The sequence below is a fragment of the Microtus oregoni genome, unplaced genomic scaffold, assembly GCF_018167655.1.
Source record: "Microtus oregoni isolate MIOR12 unplaced genomic scaffold, Mior012 000016F_ref0000370, whole genome shotgun sequence".
Lineage (NCBI taxonomy): Eukaryota > Metazoa > Chordata > Mammalia > Rodentia > Cricetidae > Microtus > Microtus oregoni.
Window position 1 is genome coordinate 18508713 of NW_024543075.1, and position 18901 is coordinate 18527613.

Genomic DNA, 18901 nt, shown 5'->3' on the forward strand with positions numbered 1-18901 from the left:
TAGTGTCGTACAGTCCAGAAAGCAGCTGCGTGTCCCAGGGTCTCTGAGTGAGGAATCCGCTGATGACAACAGCGTCTAGCCACAAGCTAAGCGTGCCTCAGACCCGGACAGGCTTCTGGCTAGAGGTGGCAGGGCAGATAGGCAGGATCCATGAGGCAGCATGGTAGCCTGAAAGCTACAGGGCTCAGCCTGTACTTTGGTTCTGGAAGGAGGCTTGGGACCCTCATCCAGGTGTCATCCCTGAGAGCAGGTCCAGCCACCATGGCTGGAAGTAGCGGCCCTGGTAACACCACCATCCAGACCTGGAGTGGGTGGGCTCCATTCTGAGACCTGTCCTTGTCTCACAGTTCTGGTAGAGAAAGAGGGGGCTTCCCCAGCACGGAAGCTTCTTGCCTGGCCCCTCAGGAGTCCTTGATGTCCTTGATATCCCTGAGGGGTGCCTCATCCAGGATGCTGTGTACTTGCTCCAGAGTCTCTGCTTGGCGAATCCGCTCCAGGCGTACCTGTGTGGTTGGGTGGGAGATATGGGAAGCCCCACCAAGGAAACAGCCCCTGGCTGACCAGCCAGCCTCTCAGGGGTCAGCTCTGCAGAGGCAATGTGTTCAGATGGGGTCAAGGGAAAGAACAGGTCCCACCCAGGAGCTTGGCCTAAGGAAGTCTGGGTATTGTTGGCCATTCGTGTGACTGACAACATGAAGCTGTCATGCAGCTGAGGTGTGCAAGAGAACTTCCATGTTTTTGAGCAACAGCTTAGGGGGAAAGATCACGCCAGGTCTAGAAAAAGGACCTCTCCTAATTGGGGGCTGCCCTTGTGAGACCCAGGACAAGTCACCCATAGCAAACCAACCAGGTAGGAAAGGCCAGGACATACCTGTAGGGCCTGGGATAGCCGTACAAAGTCCCTTTGCACCTGTTCACTGGTCTCCAGCTCGGCTTGCAGCCGCAGTGCCTTGGCCCTCTGCTCAGAGAGGAGGTCTGTGAGCTGGGCCTGCAGGGACAAGATGCGGAGCTGGGGCCTGACTCTTCTTTGGCTAAGCGAGAGGGTGGACGGCCAGAGCCACGGGATGACCCTCACTGGTGTCCCTTCAATACCACCAGACTCTGGCCTCCTCTGGGCTTCCTGGTCTGAGGGAGACAGGAAGGCTGTGCGGGTGGCATAACCACACAGCTGCATTAGCCAAGCCATGGCACCGGGTGCCACTCACCTTGCGCTGCTCTTGCTGGACCCGCTCTGTCTCTGTCCTCAGGCTGCACAGGGAGGCTGGGAAGTCAAGGAGCAGGGAGACTGAAGTCAGGCTCAGTGGTCCCAGCCCTGCTGGCACAGCCCTCCACAAGGCATTGACCCTTACTCACCCTGTAGCACATCTGCGGGGGTAAGACAGAGAGAGAGGGGTCAAAGCTGGATCTCCACTGTACCTCCTGACGCCCATGCCTGACTCAGGGGACCCTACCTGTCTCTTCTCGTTGCACCCTCAGCTGTCCCTCCAGGCTGGCCCTGGCTGCTGTCTCCTCGTCTAGCGCCTCCCGCAGCTTCACGATTTCAATGCGCAGGCGCTCGGCCTCATGCTCCTGTGCCTGTTGCCTGGCTTGTGCCTGTTGCCGGGTTTGCCGCACCAGCAGATGAAGCTCCTGCAAGACACAAGGGGTCTGCTGGGCAAAGGGCAGAGAGGACGGCAGGGACTGCTGGCTGTATGGAGAGTGTAGGGACGGGAGGGAGGAGCCAAACACCACAGTCAGAGCGGTGAGCAAGCTGCAGAGATACAGTGAGATGAAGAAATGGGAGATCACGACTGCTCATGCTACGGAGGACTTCCAACAACTGTGGAAAGTTCCAGAATACCTATAAGCTTCCAATCGACTCAAGTTCTCCATTATGTACATGATGAAAACTACAATAAAAGGAGAGCAGGGAGGGCCGGGGGGTCTGGCTCAGTTGATGGGTGCTCATCTAGCAGGCATAAGCCCAAGGTTTGATCTCCAGTGCTGTATAAAAACCAGAGGTCCTGCTGGGCGGTGGTGGCGCACGCCTTTAATCCCAGCACTTGGGAGGCAGAGGCAGGCAGATCTCTGTGAGTTCGAGACCAGCCTGGTCTACAAGAGCTAGTTCCAGGACAGGCACCAAAACCACAGAGAAACCCTGTCTAGAAAACAAAACAAAACAAAACAAAAAAAACCCGAGGATGGTGCCAGGGTGCTGGTGGTGCACGTCTTTAATTCCAGCACTAGGGAGGCAAAGGCAGGTGGAGCTCTGTGAGTTTGAGGCCAGCCTGGTCTGAGTTCCAGGACCGGCTCCAAAGCAACACAGAGAAACCCTGTCTCAAAACACCAAAAAACCCCCAAACAAACAAACAAAACAAAAAAAAACAAAAATAAAAAAAACCCCAGGAAATGGAGAAATTGAAAATCAAAGACTGTGGGGCAGTTTCACTGAAGTGAAAGTGAACACTAGCGATAATCTTCAGGGTAGAGAGAACAACCAGGTGACCTTTAGTTCATGAACAAATTGTTTATAAACTAAAATCAACACAGACCAACACGGAGGACAGGTTCAAAGACTTTTAATCTTAAAGACCCAAGGTCACTTAAAAATAGCAAACAGTAGTCAGGCAGTGGTGGCAGAGGTGGACGCCTTTAATCCTAGCACTCAGAAGGTAGAGGCAGGTGGATCTCTGTGAGTTCGAGGCCAGCCTGGTCTACAAGAGATAGCTCCAGGACAGGCTCCAAAGCTACAGAGAAAACCTGTCTCAAAAAAAAAAAAAAAAAGCAAACAGCACCTGGTGCGGCAGGGCCTGTGATTCTAGAACCAAAAAGCTACAGAGAAACCCTGTCTCGAAAAATAAAAAAAAAAAAAAAACCCAACAAACAACATCAAGGGTTCAAGGTCTGCTTTAGTGGTACAATACTGTCCAGCCTGCTTGGGGCTGCAGTTAACCCCTTGCAGTGAGGGCAGTGCGAGCAGCATGGGGTGTGGTAAAAAATGGCAATCATAATCGCCGTTCCCTTCCTTGTGGCCAACACTTTTAATTCTTTATTTTCATGCCAACCGTGGAAAGCTGGTGTGGTTCCATTTATCAGATGAAGAAAACGAGTCTTAGACACAGCTAATACACGAGGGCCAGGGTCCTTGGGAGGAGACAGCCGCAGGCTGGCATCAGGTGCTCTGGTGCCGTTTACCTGTATGGAGCTGGGCAGGGCCTCGCCCTCGTTCTCCCACTGCTCTGGGCCCTGGAGGGTGGAGGATGGCAGCTGCTCGGCCCGAAGCCCTTGGTTTTCTTCGTTCAGTCTTTTAACCTCATGGTACAGGCACTTGTGAGAAGTGGCCAACTCTGCCTGGCGACATACCAAAGTATAAGGCGATCAGAGGACTGTCTCTAGTCCCTGCAGCTAAACCCAGAGCCCCTGGTAGCCTGATATCTGGAAAGTCCTGGCCTCCTGACCTTCCCCCGCTCCTCTTTTCAAGACAGAAGGTTTCTCTGTATAGCCCTGGCTGTCCTGGAACTTGCTCTGTAGTCCAGGCTGGCCTCAAGGGATTAATGGTGTGTGCTGTTACTGACTGGCCTAGGCAGAAACTATTGCTCTCTCTGGCTCTAACCTCTTCAGATTCTGTCCCTGCTGACACCAGCAGCCATAGCCCACTGTGGGTATTTCATTTAGATGGCATTTAAAAAAAAAAGATTTATTTCAAGTGTATGAGCATTTGCCTATGTATTCATGTGCAGCCACACACCACATGGGGCCCATGGAGGCCAGAAGGGGATGTCAGATCTCTCGGAACTGTACTTACAGATGGTTGTGAGCTACCACATGGGTGCTGAGAACTAAACCTGGGTCCCGTCCAGAAGGGGATGTCAGATCTCTCGGAACTGTACTTACAGATGGTTGTGAGCTACCACATGGGTGCTGAGAACTAAATCTGGGTCCCGTGAAAGAAGCAGTCAGTGCTTTTAGCCACTAAGCCATCTCTCCAGCTGCCCCCTTCCTTCTTTAGACAGAGTCTCACTATGTGTCAAGGCTGGCCTGAACTAGTGATCCTTCTGTCTCGGCCTTCTGAGTGCTATACCTGCCCACAACACATGTTCCTGCTTTTAAAGCCCAGGCTGGCCTCAAACTTGTGGCAGTCAAGGATGACTTTAAACTTTTTTTTTGAATATTTATTTATTATGTATGCAGTGTTCTGCCTGCATGAGTCCTTGCAGGCCATAAGAGGGCACCAGATCTTATTACAGGTGGTGATGAGCCACCATGTGGTTGCTAGGAATTGAACTCAGAACCTCTGGAAGAACAGTCAGGGCTCTTAACCACTAAGTCATCTCTCCAGCCCCCGACTCCAAACTTCTTTAAAAGAAATTTATAAGCATGAACGTTCGCCTTCATGTGGTGTGTGTATCATGTGTGTCCTGGCACCTGAGGCCACAGGAGGGCACTGGATACCCTGGAACTGGGTTATAGAAGAGAGCCACCATGAAGGTACTGAACCCATGTCTTCTGGAAGACAAGCAAACGTCCTTAACCATGAGCTATTTCTCCAGGCCCCTCTGCCTCCGTCTCCTGAGTGCTGGGATTACATGCAGGAGTATGTAATCAGTTTACATGGTGCTAGGGACTGAACCCAGGGCTCTGTGCATGCCAGACAAGCACAACGTGTTTTTAAAATTTATTTTTACTATACTATATGTGCGTGTGTGTTGGTGCCCATGCATTAGGTGTTTGTACATATGTGTGCACACACACATATGTGTGTGTATTGTGTAGTGTATCATCTTGCTATAGTCCGGGCTAACCTCAAACTCATGATCCTCCTGTCTCAAACTCCTGTGTGCTGGGATCACACCTGATTTAGAATGTGCATGTACATACAGGACTGAAGAGATGGCTCAGAGGTTAAGAGCACTGGCTGCCCTTCTAGAGGTCCTGAGTTCAATTCTCAGCAACCACACGATAGCTCATAACCATCTATAGTGAGATCTGGTACTCTCTCCTGCCTTGCAGGCATACATGCAGGCAGAACACTGTACACATTAAAAAAAAAAAAGAATGTGCATTCACAAGCATGTGTGGAGATCAGAGGACAACCTGCTAAATCAGTTCTCATTCCATATGGGTCCCGGATGTCAAACTCAGGTCATCAGGCTTTGTGGCAAGTGCTTCTACCCACTTGAGCCATCTCGCTAGCCCCTGAAGCATGCTTTTTTAAGCGCCGACGTAACTGCCAACTTTATTTCATTTTATTAAAGATTGACTTATGTATGAGAGTTCTATCTTTATGAATGCCTTTATGTCAGAAGAGGACATCAGATCCCACTATAGATGTTTATGAGCCACCATGTGGTTGCTGGGAACTGATCTCAGGGCCTATGGAAGAATAGCTAGTGCTCTTAACCACTGAGTCATCTCTCCAGCCTCAAGTAGTTGCCAACTTTAAAACTGGGAGGCAATATATACATTTCCAGATCTCTGGCTTCTCTTTAAAAGCAGGACACCTGGCCACTCACACACTTCGGGGTGGAACTGATCAGTGCTGATCTGTTTTCAGTCCTCCTGATTCTGCAGACTCGATGGCATTAGCTCAGTTTACAAATGGTAACCAGTACACTCCAAGGTGGTGGGGTTAGTTCAAAATTACACAGCTCTGGCCACAGCCAGGCCGCCCTCAATGTCTTCACTCACCTAGTGAGAGCAGCTGGATGGGGGCAGGGCTGACGCTTGGCTTCCCACGCCCTCTAGCGCCCCCAGTGGTCCTGACCTCTCAGCCTCGATGCGGCACTCACCATCTGCAGCTGCACGCGTTCTTGGGCCTGGCTCACGGTCCCCTGCAGAGTTCGAAGCAGCTGCTCTGAGTTCTGGACCTGGGCTAGGAGCACCTGCATCTAAGGAGGAAAGAGGGTAAAATGAGAGGGATGTTGGGGCGGGGGCGGCAGGTGGCCAGAGGGTCCTGTGGGTTCCAGAAATGAGGCTGAACTTACTTGCTTGGCACAGTCCTCATTGCTCCGTCTCAGGCCCTCCTGCAGCTCGTCCCGCTCCCGGCTGACACTCTCCAGGTCCTTCTGTAGCTGCTTCCCCTGCCAGACCCATACCTCAGACTTATTTTTTCAGCTCTGCTGGCAGGGGTTCATTCCTACTCTCCCCCTCCATCCCTCAGTAGGTCCTGCTGCTTCTCTAAAGTGGAAAGATACCTTTTACTTCTTGCCATATCTGCTGCCATCTTCTGGGCTACTTACAATTTCTTCTTTTCTTCCCCACTGTTGGGGACTTACACAGGCTAGAAGCGCTCCACCCCTGAGCCACACCCCGCCCCTTTTCAGTTTTGTTCTGGGCATTTCTCACCATAACATTATTTTCTATAGCATCCCTACTCACGCTACGCCCAACTTCCCCTGCTGGGAGGAGACCTTTCTCTCTCTTACTGGCCTCTCCACTGCAGCTTTAGTGCAAGCACCATACATAACCGCGGGAGGTAGGTACATCCACAGGCCCTAGCTCAGTCCACTCACCTCTACCTGCAGCTGCTCCCACTGGCTATCTGGAACAAGCTGGTACCCAGGAGGGGGTAGGTAGATACCCTCAGGAACCAGAGTGCCAGTGGACACCAGAGAAGCCGTCTCTTCCTGTTCAGGGCTTAGGCCCTGGGAGCCTCGCAGGGAGGCAGTACTGGCTGCCCCACCGAGGGAGAAGGAAGAGATGGAGGCACTGTCGTCACAGTTGTGGGCAAAGGCCTCCGCAGCTGAGCCTGCGTCTCCACCTGGCTCCTCCAAGGCTTCCAGTGGAGGTGAGGGGTTCCTTGACAGCGGAAGCAGCTCGGTGGAGCCGTGCAGGGAGGCCGGCTGCCTTGGTCGTCTCTAGGGAACATTGCAGGGAAGAGGCTGAAAGCCAGGGTCTCGGGCACCCCCCTTCCCTCAGAACCCGACGTCCCCTCTTCTCCTCACCTGGATCTCTTGGATCAGCTCTTCCGCCCGCAGCAGCTTTCCTTTCAGCTCTGCAATCTCCTGCTCCATGGGTAATACAATCTCCCGAAGCTTCTCGGAGTCTTCGTGAGCCTGGAGGGATGGGCATTGGGCAGTGACAGCCCCTCCCTCTCGAGTGAGAGCCACCAACTGTTCTAATCCTCCCTGAAGGTTATGCCCACCAGCAAGACTCCAGAACACCCGCGCTAAGTACTCCCAGGGAAAGGGGCCGAGGCCAAGACTAGCTTCGTCCCGACATGCACCTTTTAATATTACAGGACCTCCGGTTTGTTTTGTTTTTTTTTAATTTTCGAGACAGGGTTTCTCCGTAGCTTTTTGGTTCCTGTCCTGGAACTAGCTCTTGTAGACCAGGCTGGCCTCGAACTCACAGAGATCCGCCTGCCTCTGCCTCCCGAGTGCTGGGATTAAAGGTGTGCGCCACCACCGCCCAGCAGGACCTCCGGTTTTTAACGGGGCACGTGGTCTTGGTTCTCTAGCATCGCCTGCATCTCTTGGCTGCTCTGGAGCTAAAGGCTATCACACAACTTAGTTCTAGCTAATGGGATGTAAGCACATGTGCAGTATGTGAATTTACAGGCCAGCTCCTTACAGGAAGATGTGCCTTGCTTTATAACTCCTTGCTGACTGGAATGTGGATCTGACCTTGTTTCTAGAGGTAAATAACCTTGGTCACGTCTAGCAAGGATCCTGCTAAGCATTCTGTGTTCTACCTGGAGTCGTTACTGTGTCCAGTGACAGGCAATGAGATACCAACAATCACTACTGTCCCAACCCCCAGGGATAGGGCAGTCCATCCCACCCCAACCTTTTCCATTTGCTTCTCCAAGGAGTCCAGGGGGTGGGCCCGGGCCAGCAGCTGTTTGAGGTGGCCCAGCTCTCGATCCTTCTCCTCAGAGTCCTGCTGCTGCCGCTGCCGCTCCTGTTTCAGAGCTGCAATCTGGGTCTCGTAGCTGCTGATGGAGTCTGTGGGCAGGAAGGATGGGTGCTTGGTGCCTGCCCTCTCCCAGGTGAGCAGCTGCAGCAGTTACCATGGTAATGGAGCCGGGCAAGACCGCAGCACCTCTGTGCACTAGTCCTCAGGAGCAAGTGTCAGGATGACGAGTAAAGTGTCAATCATTTGGCATACCGTGTGCTGCTCAGATACAGTCCAGCTGCGGAACTGGCCCCAGGATATTTTTACTAAAACCAGGCAAGTATGAGGCCTATTAGTAAAAACAAAGGAAGCAAAATATCATAAGGGCTAAGACCAAAAACTGAGCCCCCTGCCATTCCAGCACAGCAAACATAACAAACCCAAATCCCCAAAATCCCAAGCTGAAAAGTCACTTCATAGGAGACTGTTTTGTATATGCAGAAAAAAAAATTGAAAGTATTTCTTTCAAATCATTCATAAGACATAAACTGTCTCAAATATGAGTCCTCCATTTTGCCAGGAGGTACCTTGACAAAGGAATAGATTCTTTGGCATGGTGGAAGCCACAGACAGGTGTAGTGTGCAGGTCAGCGTGAAGGGAGAGCTGGATAAATGATGTCTTGGAAGACTGACAAATTGGGCAGCGCCGTGGTGGTGCAGGTCTTTAAACCCAGCACTCGGGAGGCAGAGGCAGGCGGATCTCTGTGAATTCGAGGCCAGCCTGGTCTACAGAGTGAGTTTCAGGACAGGCTTCAAAGTTACAGAGAAAATCTGTCTCAATAAACAAAACCAAGCAAAAGATAACCAAGTTGAGCAGAATGGTCACTGACAATTTCCAAATAGCCACCAGCAGGCTGATGGGTGTATCTACGGTCCCCAAATGCCCAGTTCCCTTTCTCAAGCACAGTGTGACATTATCTTGATATTGTGGCTAAAACAGGACCTGGACTCTAAGATAAGCCAAATACAGTCCAAGGCGCTGCAGGTAGACTGCAGTATGAGCTGGAATAGTAATTAATTAACTTATTTATTAGGTAGGGTTTCTTTGTGTAGCTCTGACTGTCCTAGAACTCACTCTGTAGACCAGGCTGGCCTCGAACTCACAGAGATCCACCTGCCTCTGCCTCCTGAGTCTGGGATTAAAGGTGATACCACCCAGCAATTTGGAATTTTTTTTAAAAAATTATTTATTTATTTAATATATGATGTTCTGTTTGCATGTCTGCCTGCAGGTCAGAAGAGGAAGCGGGCACCAGATATCATTAAGATGGTTGTGAGCTACCATATGGTTACTGGGAATTGAACTCAGGACCTCTGGAAGTACAGCCAGTGCTCTTAACCTCTGAGCCATCTCTCCAGCCCCCATGTGAGCTAGAATTCTTATTATGGAAGTTGTCACTTTCTCTGCGACTTATGCACAGGGGTAAACTGTACCACTGAAGAACCAATTATGGTAGCAGAGAGCTGGGCATGGTGATACACCCTTTAACCCCAGTATTCAGAAGACAGAGGCAAGTGGTAAGGATGTGGGGTGAGAAGGCCTACTCCCCAAATATGGATCCCAAAGGAAGGAACAGTGCCTTGTGAGCCTGGCCAGGAAGGGAAGATAGGGTGACAGGATCACCATGGGCTGGTGTGTCTGGCCCAAATGTAAGGGTACACAAAGGATTCAGGGAAGGGTGCAAAAGTGATGGACATGGCTCTTAAGGCTTTGAATGCCAAGCTAAGGGGTTTGGAAATTAAGCTCTAGATTGCTAGTAGAAGGGGTGTTAAACAGACATTAATATTTTGTCTTTCCTCAGTTGTTTATTCATTTATTTTGCTTTTTTCAAAGCAGGCCTGAAACTTGAGACAGTTCAGACTCTGTTTTCTACGTGCTGGGATTACAGGCATGTGTTACCATGCTGGGGTTACAGGTGTGTGCTACCGAGGTGTGAGTTACCATTCTGAGATTACAGGTGTGGGTTACCATGCTGGGATTACAGGTGTGTGTTACCATGCTGTGATTACAGGTGTGTGCTATCAGAGGTGTGCGTTACCATGCTGGTACTACAGGCGTGTTTTATCATGCTTGGATTACAGGCATGTTTTACTATGCTGGGATTACAGGTGTGTGCTATCAGAGGTGTGCGCTATCATGCTGGTACTACAGGCGTGTTTTATCATGCTGGGAATACAGGTGTGCATTACCATGACTTCCCAGTGTTTATTTTTTTTGAAATAGTGTCTGACTGTGCAGCCCTGGAATTCACTATATAGACCAGGATGGCTTGGAACTCAGAGATATCCCCCTGGCTCTGCCTCCTGAGTACTGGAACTAAAGGCATGCACTAGCATGCCTGAAAATCTGAGGTCCATCTCTGGGATCCACTTGGTAAAAGGAATCAATTCCCACAAGTACTCCATCACAGACACACACACACACACACACAATAAATACAATAAAAAATTTTAAATTATTATGTAATTGCATGTAATCATGTGCCAAATTACATGTGGTAGTTAGAAGGATAATATTCAGGGCTAGGTTCTGGCCTTCTACCATGTTCAGGCAGGTTCTCTGGTTTCTGCTGTAAGGGGTAGAGGTCAGAGTACAACCTGGGGAGCTGACTTTCTCCTTCCACCCTGTGGGTTCTGGGAATTCTACTCAAACCATCACGCTTTACCTGCAGAGCTATCTCCAGTCCAAGTTTTATCTTAACATGTACTAAAGTTATGCCAGGTGGTGGTGGCGGCGCACACTTTTATTCCCAGCACTTGGGAGGCAGAGGCAGGCGGATCTCTGTGAGTTCAAGGCCAGCCTGGTCTACAAGAGCTAGTTCCAGGACACAGGCTCCAAAGCTACAGAGAAACCCTGTCTCAAAAAACCAAAAGAAAGAAAGAAAGAAAGGAAGAAAGAAAGAAAGAAAGAAAATAAAAGAAAGTTGACAAACTGTATGGGTTAAAATTTGCTGCTATGTGGCTGTATCACTCACTCACAGGCATGCAAGTGAACCTGTTTGTGATTCTATGCTTTTCCTGTAAACAGTCAGATAATAACCCCTGCTTCAAAGAGTTTGTTAAGATTAAACATAGCCAGGCTGGAAAGGTGGCTCACAACCATCTGTAAAGAGGTCTGGTGCCCTCTTCTGGCCTGCAGACATGCACACAGACAGAATATTGTATACATAATAAATAAATAAATATTTTTTAAAAAAGATTAAACATAGCCAAGGATGGTAGCTCATATCCAAAACTCTAGTACCTAGGAGGCTGAAGCAGGAAGGTTACTAATATGGGATTCCCCTTTGTATGCTGTGAATACCACTGGTTAATAAAGGAATTGTCTTGAGCCCATGATAGGGTAGAATAGAGCTAGGCAGAGAAAACTGAACTGAATGCTGGGAGAAAGGAGGCAGAGTCAGGGAGAAGCCATGGAGTTGCCGGAGACAGATATGGTTGGAACCTTGCTAGTAGGCCATGATCCTCATGGTAAAATATAAAATAATGGAAGTGGCTTAAGATGTAAAAGCTAGTCAATAAGAAGTTAGAGCTAGGGGCTGGAGAGATGGCTCAATGGTTAAGAGCACTGGCTGCTCTTCCAGAGGTCATGAGTTCAATTCCCAGCAACCACATGGTGCTTCACAAACATCTGTAATGAGATCTGGCGCCCTCTTCTGGCATGTAGACATACATGGAGGCAGAATGTTGTATGTATACACAATAAATAAATAAATATTTTTTTTTAAAAAAAAGAAGTTAGAGCTAATAGGCCAAGCAGTGATTTAATTAATACAGTTTCTGTATGGTTATTTTGGGAGTCTGGGCAGCAAGGAAATGAATAAGCAGTCTCATACTACAGGTTACTTTGAATTCGAGGCTATACTAGAAAATGAGTCCTAGTCTAGCTTAGGTTACAGTGTAAGATCCTGATGGAAAAAAAACAAAAACAAAAACAAAAAAAATAGGGCTGGGGCTGGGCGATGGTTGCACATGCCTTTAATCCCAGCACTCGGGAGGCAGATATAGGCAACTCTCTGTGAGTTCGAGGCCAGCCTGGTCTACAAGAGCTAGTTCCAGGACATGCTCCAAAGCTACAGCAAAATCCTGTCCTCAAAAACCAAAACCAGCCGGGCGGTGGTGGCACACGCCTTTAATCCCAGCACTTGGGAGGCAGAGGTGGGGGTGGGGGGTGGGGGAGGTGGGGGGGATGGGGGGGTGGGATCTCTGTGAGTTCAAGGCCAGCCTGGTCTACAAGAGCTAGTTCCAGGACAAGTACCAAAAAGCTACAGAGTAACCTTGTTTTTAAAAAACAAAAACAAAAAATAGAACAAAAACCAAAACCAAACAAAACAAAAAAAAAAAAAATGGGGCTGGGGATGAGGCTTGGTGAGTGGTGTGCTCCCCTGGCACAAATAGACCCTGGGTCAGAGTCCCATACTGCATAAAACCAGGGGTGGTGCTGCATGCTTTAATCCCAGCACATGCAGGATGAAGATCACAAGTTTAAGGCCATCAAGATAGTTCAGCTGTTAAAGGGGCTTGTCATGAAAGCCCAATGATCCAAGTTCAGTATCTAGAACTCACATAAAGGTGGATGGAGAGAACTGAATCTATAAAGGTGTCCTATGGGCCAACATGAGTAGCACAGCATTCATGACAGCCCCACGGCTCCCTCTTTCACACACACACACACACGCACACGCACACACACACACACATACACACGCCTAATTCTAAATTGAAAAAATGTGGAAGTTCACATACAGTTTGAAGCCAGCTTGAGCCTTGTCTCATAAAATTAATGAGTCAGGTGGTGGTGGCGCAATCCTTTAATCCCAGCACGCAGGAGGCAGAAACAGGTGAATCTCTGTGAGTTTGAGGCTAGCCTGGTCTACAAAGCGAGTTCCAGGACAGCCAAGGCTATATAGATAAACTCTATCTTGAAAACCCAAAGCCTAATTAATGAATAAAAATAAAATAAAATAAAAAGAATACTTTATAGAGCATTTAGCTCTGTGTCTGGAATATGGTCCGTGCTCAATAAAGAGAAGCCATTGTTATAATTTAGGATACACCTTTTTCTTTGGTGTGCGTGTAGGGTAAAAAGGAGCCAAGGGGAAAAAATGCCCTGCCTCTGTCTAGACCTGGAGACCTGGGTCAAGGAGAAACACCCTAACTCTGTCTTTACCCCAGGACCAGGGGTTGAAATCCCACCAATGCCTGAGCTTGGGCTGAATCAGGCCACAAAAATCCACCAGTCCCAAGGCACCCTGGAAAGCCCCCCATCCCCCCACCCCTGCAAGAAATCCTATGTAACGTCTATACCCTGTTCAGTTTGCTACTGTTCTCACCCAGGCATATAACCTCCTGGATTCTTCCTTCCCAATAAACCTCGAGTGAGGTCTGCTGTGCAGTGTGACATTTTCCCTGAAGCGGAGCCCAGCTGTAACAACTTTCCTGAGAGGGGAACTGTAATACTTTCACTGGAGAAAGTTTCCCATAGCTGGGCAGAGTTGCAACACTCTGGAATCTGAGCTGAACTATAATACTTTCACCAGGGAAACGTCCCGGATCTGAGCAGAACTGTAACAACTTTCGGAGCAGAGCATTGCTGTAACACTTTCACTCGGGAAATGTTCCCCTAGGGAGCAGAGTTGTTATACTCCTGGATCTGAGCTGAACTGTAACACTTTCACCCAGAACTTTCCCTTAGCAGAGTACAGTTGTTACATTCCGGGATCTGAGCAGAACTGTAACAACTTTTGGAGCACAGCTCATTGCTGTAACACTTTTTCCGGGGAAACTTTCCCCTAGAGGAGCAGAGTTGTTACACTCTGGGATCTTTCGGAGCACAGAGCATTGCTGTAACATTTTTGCCTCTTAGCTAGCAGAGCTGTAAAAACTTCTCTGCAAGCCAGGCGCAAGCCTTTAATCCCAGCACTCGGGAGGCAGAGGCAGGAGGATCTACAAGAGCTAGTTCCAGGACAGGAACCAAAAGCTACGGGAGAAACCCTGTCTCGAAAATGCAAAAACAAACAAACAAACAAATTTCCCTGCAGAAACCTTCCCCTGCCAGCGAAGAGTTGTTACACTTGCACTGGGGAAACCTTTCCCTGGAGCAGAGCTGTAAATTGCTCTGCTTACAGTGACTGTGGTATTCCTTGGCCCCGGACAGCCAGGATACTTTCTGTCCAGGCCGCAATGCTCACGGTGTGCACACTCACACAAGCCAGAGGGCAATATCAGGTATTTCCCTTAGTTGCTCTCTGCCTTCCTTTTGAGAGAGGGTTTCTTGCTGACCTTGGAGCTCTCCATCTCAGCTAGACTGTCTGGCCAGCAAGCTCCTAGGGATATGTCAATCTCCAACCACCAGAGCTGGGATTACAATAAACCTCCATGCCTGGTAAGGTGAGATGGAAATTTTAGGCAGTTTACTATGGAAGCCAAGGTCAAGGGCAGACCACAGAGGGAGATCTGTCAGGCTGGGGCAGTAGCTCAATAGAGCTGGCTAAAGCAATGCTGCTGCCAGGACACAGAAGAAGGGCAGATCTGCCATCCTTGAAGAGACTCTAGTCTCTGCTCAGAGAAGGGCAGAGAATAGGGAAAGGTGGGAGACCTGGAACCAGGAAAGCTGCTGTCTATCAATCCAGAGGCCATGAGGCAGAGGAAGAGAAGGAAGGAGAAGCATGTGTTTGTATAGGGTGCTGGGGTGGGGGTGGGGGGGGGGCCTTCGGAAGGAAGGAAACCACAGGACAAAACTCAAGATCTTGAGAACAGGCTGAGGGAAATGACAAGTTTCTGGCTCGTATTCAGGGCTGATTTGACATCATCAAGGACGAGAAATGACAACCGTGAGGGAATGGGTAAAAATGAGTGCTACACTTAGCGGTGACTGACAAGAGTTGATGACAACACTTGTGTTTCTCCTCAGACTGGGACACAGACTTCTCTCTGCTAAGCGACATGAAGCTCACCTGAATTTCTCATCCTGCATCTTGTGTTAGAGGGATGGAGGTTGATAGTCTGGAAGGTGGGTGTGTTTGGGGGCGGCTTCCTCACCTTTCAGGATGGCCTGCAGGGAAGCCACCTCCTCTTGACACTGTCTCTGCACCGCAGCCACCGCCTCTGCCTTGGTGCTCTCGCTCACCTCCGCTACAGCCTTCATGGTTTCCATTTCTGCCAGGGCACCCGCCAATTCAGCACGAAGCCGTCCGAGCTCACTGGACTCGGATGCATCCTTTTGCCCATCTTGGGGCTGGGGATTCGACGCTGTGGGGGGACAGGGACCAACCTTTCTTCCCATGGTTCGTAGGTCTCTTAGCACCTCAGAAGACCCAGCAGTCCGGTCACCCAGTCCCAGACTCCATCTGCACTGGTCTCAACCCACTCACCTGGCCCAGCCCCTTCCCGCCTCCCGCAGTGTACTGTAGTGTACCGCACTACAATCCAATCCCTTCCAGTGGCCCCGCCCCCTCTTCCGCTCCTCCCCCACTTCTTACCTGCCAGACCCTCAGGCCCCGCCCACGACACAGACCCCGCCCACCCTGGGTCTTTGGTGTGCCCCGCCCCCTTCCCAAGCCTCCGCGCTGGCCGGCTGCCGCCCGCCGCCGCATTAGGCCCCGCCCCCAGCCCCCTACTCCCCACGTGCTCGGCGGCGCCCTCACGCACCGACCACTGGCCGCCGGCGCCGCCGGTCCTCACCTAGGGCTGCCGGTGCAGCTGCTGCCATCGTCTCAGCCCAAACAGCGGATTCCCGCACTCCCTGGTGATGGCACTCCCGCTTCCGGGTCCGCTCGGCTGTTTCCGGATCCGCTCGGCTGTTTCCGGATCGGGGGCTGAGGGGCCGCGGTGGTGGAGGTGGTGGGGGTATTGCCGAGCCGTGCCGAAGGCGTTCGAGTGGCTGCGGGGCTCGGGTCCCGCCTCTCTCTCTCGGGCCGCGCGTCCGCGTTCCCGCGCGTCCTCGCTCTCAGGAAGCACGACGGCTCGGGATCTGCGGCAGTCTTCTCTGAAGCCCGCGTGTCTGTCACTGCTCCACTGGAGCCTACGTCCTGGAACGCCCGGCCGTAGCCCTGGAGGACGCGGCGCGCGGCCTCCCCCTTCCCTCCGCTCGGCCGCCCTTCCGCCGTAGCCCGGATCGCGTTACAGCGAAACGCTGCCCAGCCCTCCCAGCACCTCCGCCCCGCGGGCCAGGGCTGGGTCGGCGTTCTGAAGCCTGGCGCAGTCGGTGGCAGAGGTGCAAAACCTGCGTGTCTCCACCCCCATTTCATACGGCTTCCTGCAAATCCCCTTCTCCACTCCCAGAGCTGTAAATCTTTCCTCTGCAGCCTGGGTCTAGGTCAATCTCTCATTATGTGTGACCTCTCTCTCGCCTTGGAGAGTCACAGCACTTCAAAAATAAGTACGGAGACTGGATTCCCCTGCCTCCAAACCGGTTTTGTATAAAGGGCGCTTGAACCTGTAAGTCCTTGACTCTTTGTGACCTCCTTCGAAGTCCAGTAAAGTAACGCCGCTGTACTTATACCAGGCTAGTTTCTTCAGTTCTCCAGCGTCAACGCTAGTCGTAAAACCCATCACCTCTCCTCAACTGACAAGATAACTCTCATCCCTCCTCCCAATGTACCTACTGGTGGATTTAGCCCAAAGAAAGTCTACTCCGGCAGGCTGGGACTACACTCAGGACCCACGGGTAGTACCAAGCGTTCCAAGCGTTTAGAGCAAGAGTGCCTGCAGCTGCAGGGGGGGGGGGGTTAAACAAACAATTGATTTGACAGAATCTAAGATAAGCAGTTAGCTAGGGGGACTTGCACAAGCAGGCAGTTTAACTGAAGCTAAGTTAACTGGGGGCATCTTGGCCTTGGGTTCCTAAAATAGTGTTGATTAACTTTCCACAGGGCTTCCCATCAAGGAAATCAAATTCTAGTAAGACCTAAAATAGCCTCAGCAAGAATACAAGATAGAGGAACCTTTGCACTGCCTTACACTGCCACATTGGCCCCTTTAGCTAATTTTAAATGTAGCCGAAGTGATCCTGCTAACGCACGAATCAAGTCTTGTCCTGGCTTAGACTAGTCTAGGTTAAAAATGTTAGAGGGGCACACCCTTGTTCACTGATGTCACAGGTGGCAAAGATTCTCATGAAAAGGGACTGAGCAATTTTTTTTTAATCACTGGTGATTACAGAAATGCAAATGAAGATAAAGCGAGATATCGCTAGAGTCCCCTCGGAATAGAAGAGTAATGACATCAAATGCTGCTGAAGATGTGGAGTACAGATAGTGGGAGTGTGGAACGGTGCAGCCATTCCAGGGGAAAGGGCGTGGCAGTCTTTAAGGAAGGCAGCTTGAGCGGTTGGGGAGACAGCTCAGTGGGTAGAAGCACTTGCTGCGAAAGCCAGAAGTCCTGGGTGCATAGCATCAGCACCCGCAGAAAAGCCAGACATGGCTGAGAGGCCTCTCATCTAATCTTTGAGAGCCAGGTAGATTTCTTTGAATCCCAGTCTAACCTGATCTACATTAAGAGTGTTCCAGGCTAGCCAGAGCTACATAGTCACTGCCTCAAAAAAAAAATTAAACTATTTCATGTTAAAGGAAATTTGCCAGCAGATATAGTGGTGTAGGAATGTAAGATCCCACTTGGAAAGCTGCCACAGGAGAATCGGAAGTTCTGATCCAGCCTGTGCTACATAGCAGGATCCTGTCTCAAAAACAACACTCCCTAAGCCCCAAAGTTTAGTAGCTCAGGCCTGTAAGCCCAGCACTTGAAAGATGGGGGTGTGAGGATCCAGATTCCAAGGTCATGATGAACTATTTAGAGAGTCTGGGGTCAGCCTGAGTTACTACATAAGACTGTCTCAAAAAAATCCAAACGAGCCAAAAAACAGTGCAAGGTCTGTTGCCTTATTCTACAATCTAAGCACATGGGAAACAGAGGCAGGAGAATTGCTGTGTTTGAAGCTATCTTGGGCTACATAATGAGTTCTAAAACAGCCTGGGCTACAGAATAAGACACTGCCTCAAAAAGTAAAAAACCAAAGACCACCACCTTCAACAAAAACAGCCCAAACCCATAAGAACTACAACAACGAAGAATTAAGTCTACCTCTTGGGAGACTGAGAATCAGAGGATTCAAAAACCCAAGGTCACTCTCAGAATATAGCAAGGTCACTCTCAGAGTATAGCAAGGTCACTCTCAGAATATAGCAAGGTCACTCTCAGAGTATAGCAAGGTCACTCTCAGAATATAGCAAGGTCACTCTCAGAGTATAGCAAGGTCACTCTCAGAATATAGCAAGTTTGAGGCCAACATGAGCTATATCAGACCCAACTTTAAAAAAAAAAAAAAAAATATATATATATATATATATATATATATATAGAGAGAGAGAGAGAGAGAGAGAGAGAGAGAGAGAGAGAAGTAGTTGGGCTATATTTCCTGCTCCCTCCTCTCCTCCAGCTCCACTCCCAGCCTCATCCCCAGCTTTGTAGCAGGCCACCTGCCTACTGCAGCTTCCCCTTCCTGCTTCTCCCATCTCCAGTGGATCTCACAGATCTTCCCCTCTAAACTTCCTTCCCCCCTCATCCTGTTATCCCAGCCCTCAACTCCAGCAGGCATTCCCGGGGAACCTGCAGGCCACTCTGGCCAGGGAAACTGGTAGGCTGACTGCAGATCCTCATCCCTCCTTTCCTCCAGCTCCGTTCCCCCAGTCTCATCGCCAGACTACCTGTTGTGACTTTTCCTCACTGCCGGTCCCCATTGCCAGGGGCTAAACAGATCTTCTGGAACACCCTGCTTTCTTCAGTCCTGTGTACCCACTCAGCCCTCCTAGTCCATCTCCATTCCTCATTGTCAGCTCCCAATCCATAGAAACACATTTTACCCAGAATCCCCAGAGGCCACACCTAGTAGGAGCCCAGAAAATTACCCACCAGGCAACACACACACACACACACACACACGCACACATACACACACACACCACAACCTTCTAAGAATCAGAGGAGGCAACAGAAACCAAGGAATAAAATGCCCTCCCAACAAAGACAA

The 18901-nt window shown here is 50.1% G+C and overlaps 1 protein-coding gene across 2 annotated transcripts; it reads right to left on the bottom strand.

Annotated features, from left to right (window-relative positions):
- Positions 1-63: 63 nt before the first annotated feature.
- Rabep2 (rabaptin, RAB GTPase binding effector protein 2) lies at positions 64-16035 on the bottom strand. 2 transcript variants are annotated; one of them, XM_041666345.1, is made up of 13 exons: positions 15559-16035; positions 14917-15126; positions 7768-7925; positions 6924-7034; positions 6492-6836; positions 5964-6059; positions 5769-5867; positions 3175-3330; positions 1452-1629; positions 1354-1365; positions 1206-1261; positions 872-988; positions 64-503 (listed from the first exon to the last, which is right to left on the bottom strand). In XM_041666345.1, exons 1-13 carry the CDS (start codon positions 15584-15586, stop codon positions 402-404), a joined length of 1668 nt encoding a protein of 555 aa, XP_041522279.1. In that variant the 5' UTR covers positions 15587-16035; the 3' UTR covers positions 64-401. The 2 variants fall into 2 exon arrangements, with proteins under 2 accessions (XP_041522279.1, XP_041522278.1); XM_041666344.1 differs by having other exon boundaries at positions 15526-16035.
- Between the last annotated feature and the right edge of the window lie 2866 nt (positions 16036-18901).

What these genes read in the sequence shown, in the direction of transcription:
- Rabep2 (XM_041666344.1), bottom strand. Translation starts at nt 15,586, where the DNA reads ATGGCAGCAGCTGCACCGGCAGCCCTAGGTGAGGACCGGCGGCGCCGG. An exon ending in GCGCCGGCGGCCAGTGGTCG is followed by an intron (nt 15,127 to 15,525) that starts GTGCGTGAGGGC and finishes GTCCCCCCACAG; the next exon opens with CGTCGAATCCCCAGCCCCAA. An exon ending in GGCTATCCCAGGCCCTACAG is followed by an intron (nt 504 to 871) that starts GTATGTCCTGGC and finishes CCAACCACACAG; the next exon opens with GTACGCCTGGAGCGGATTCG.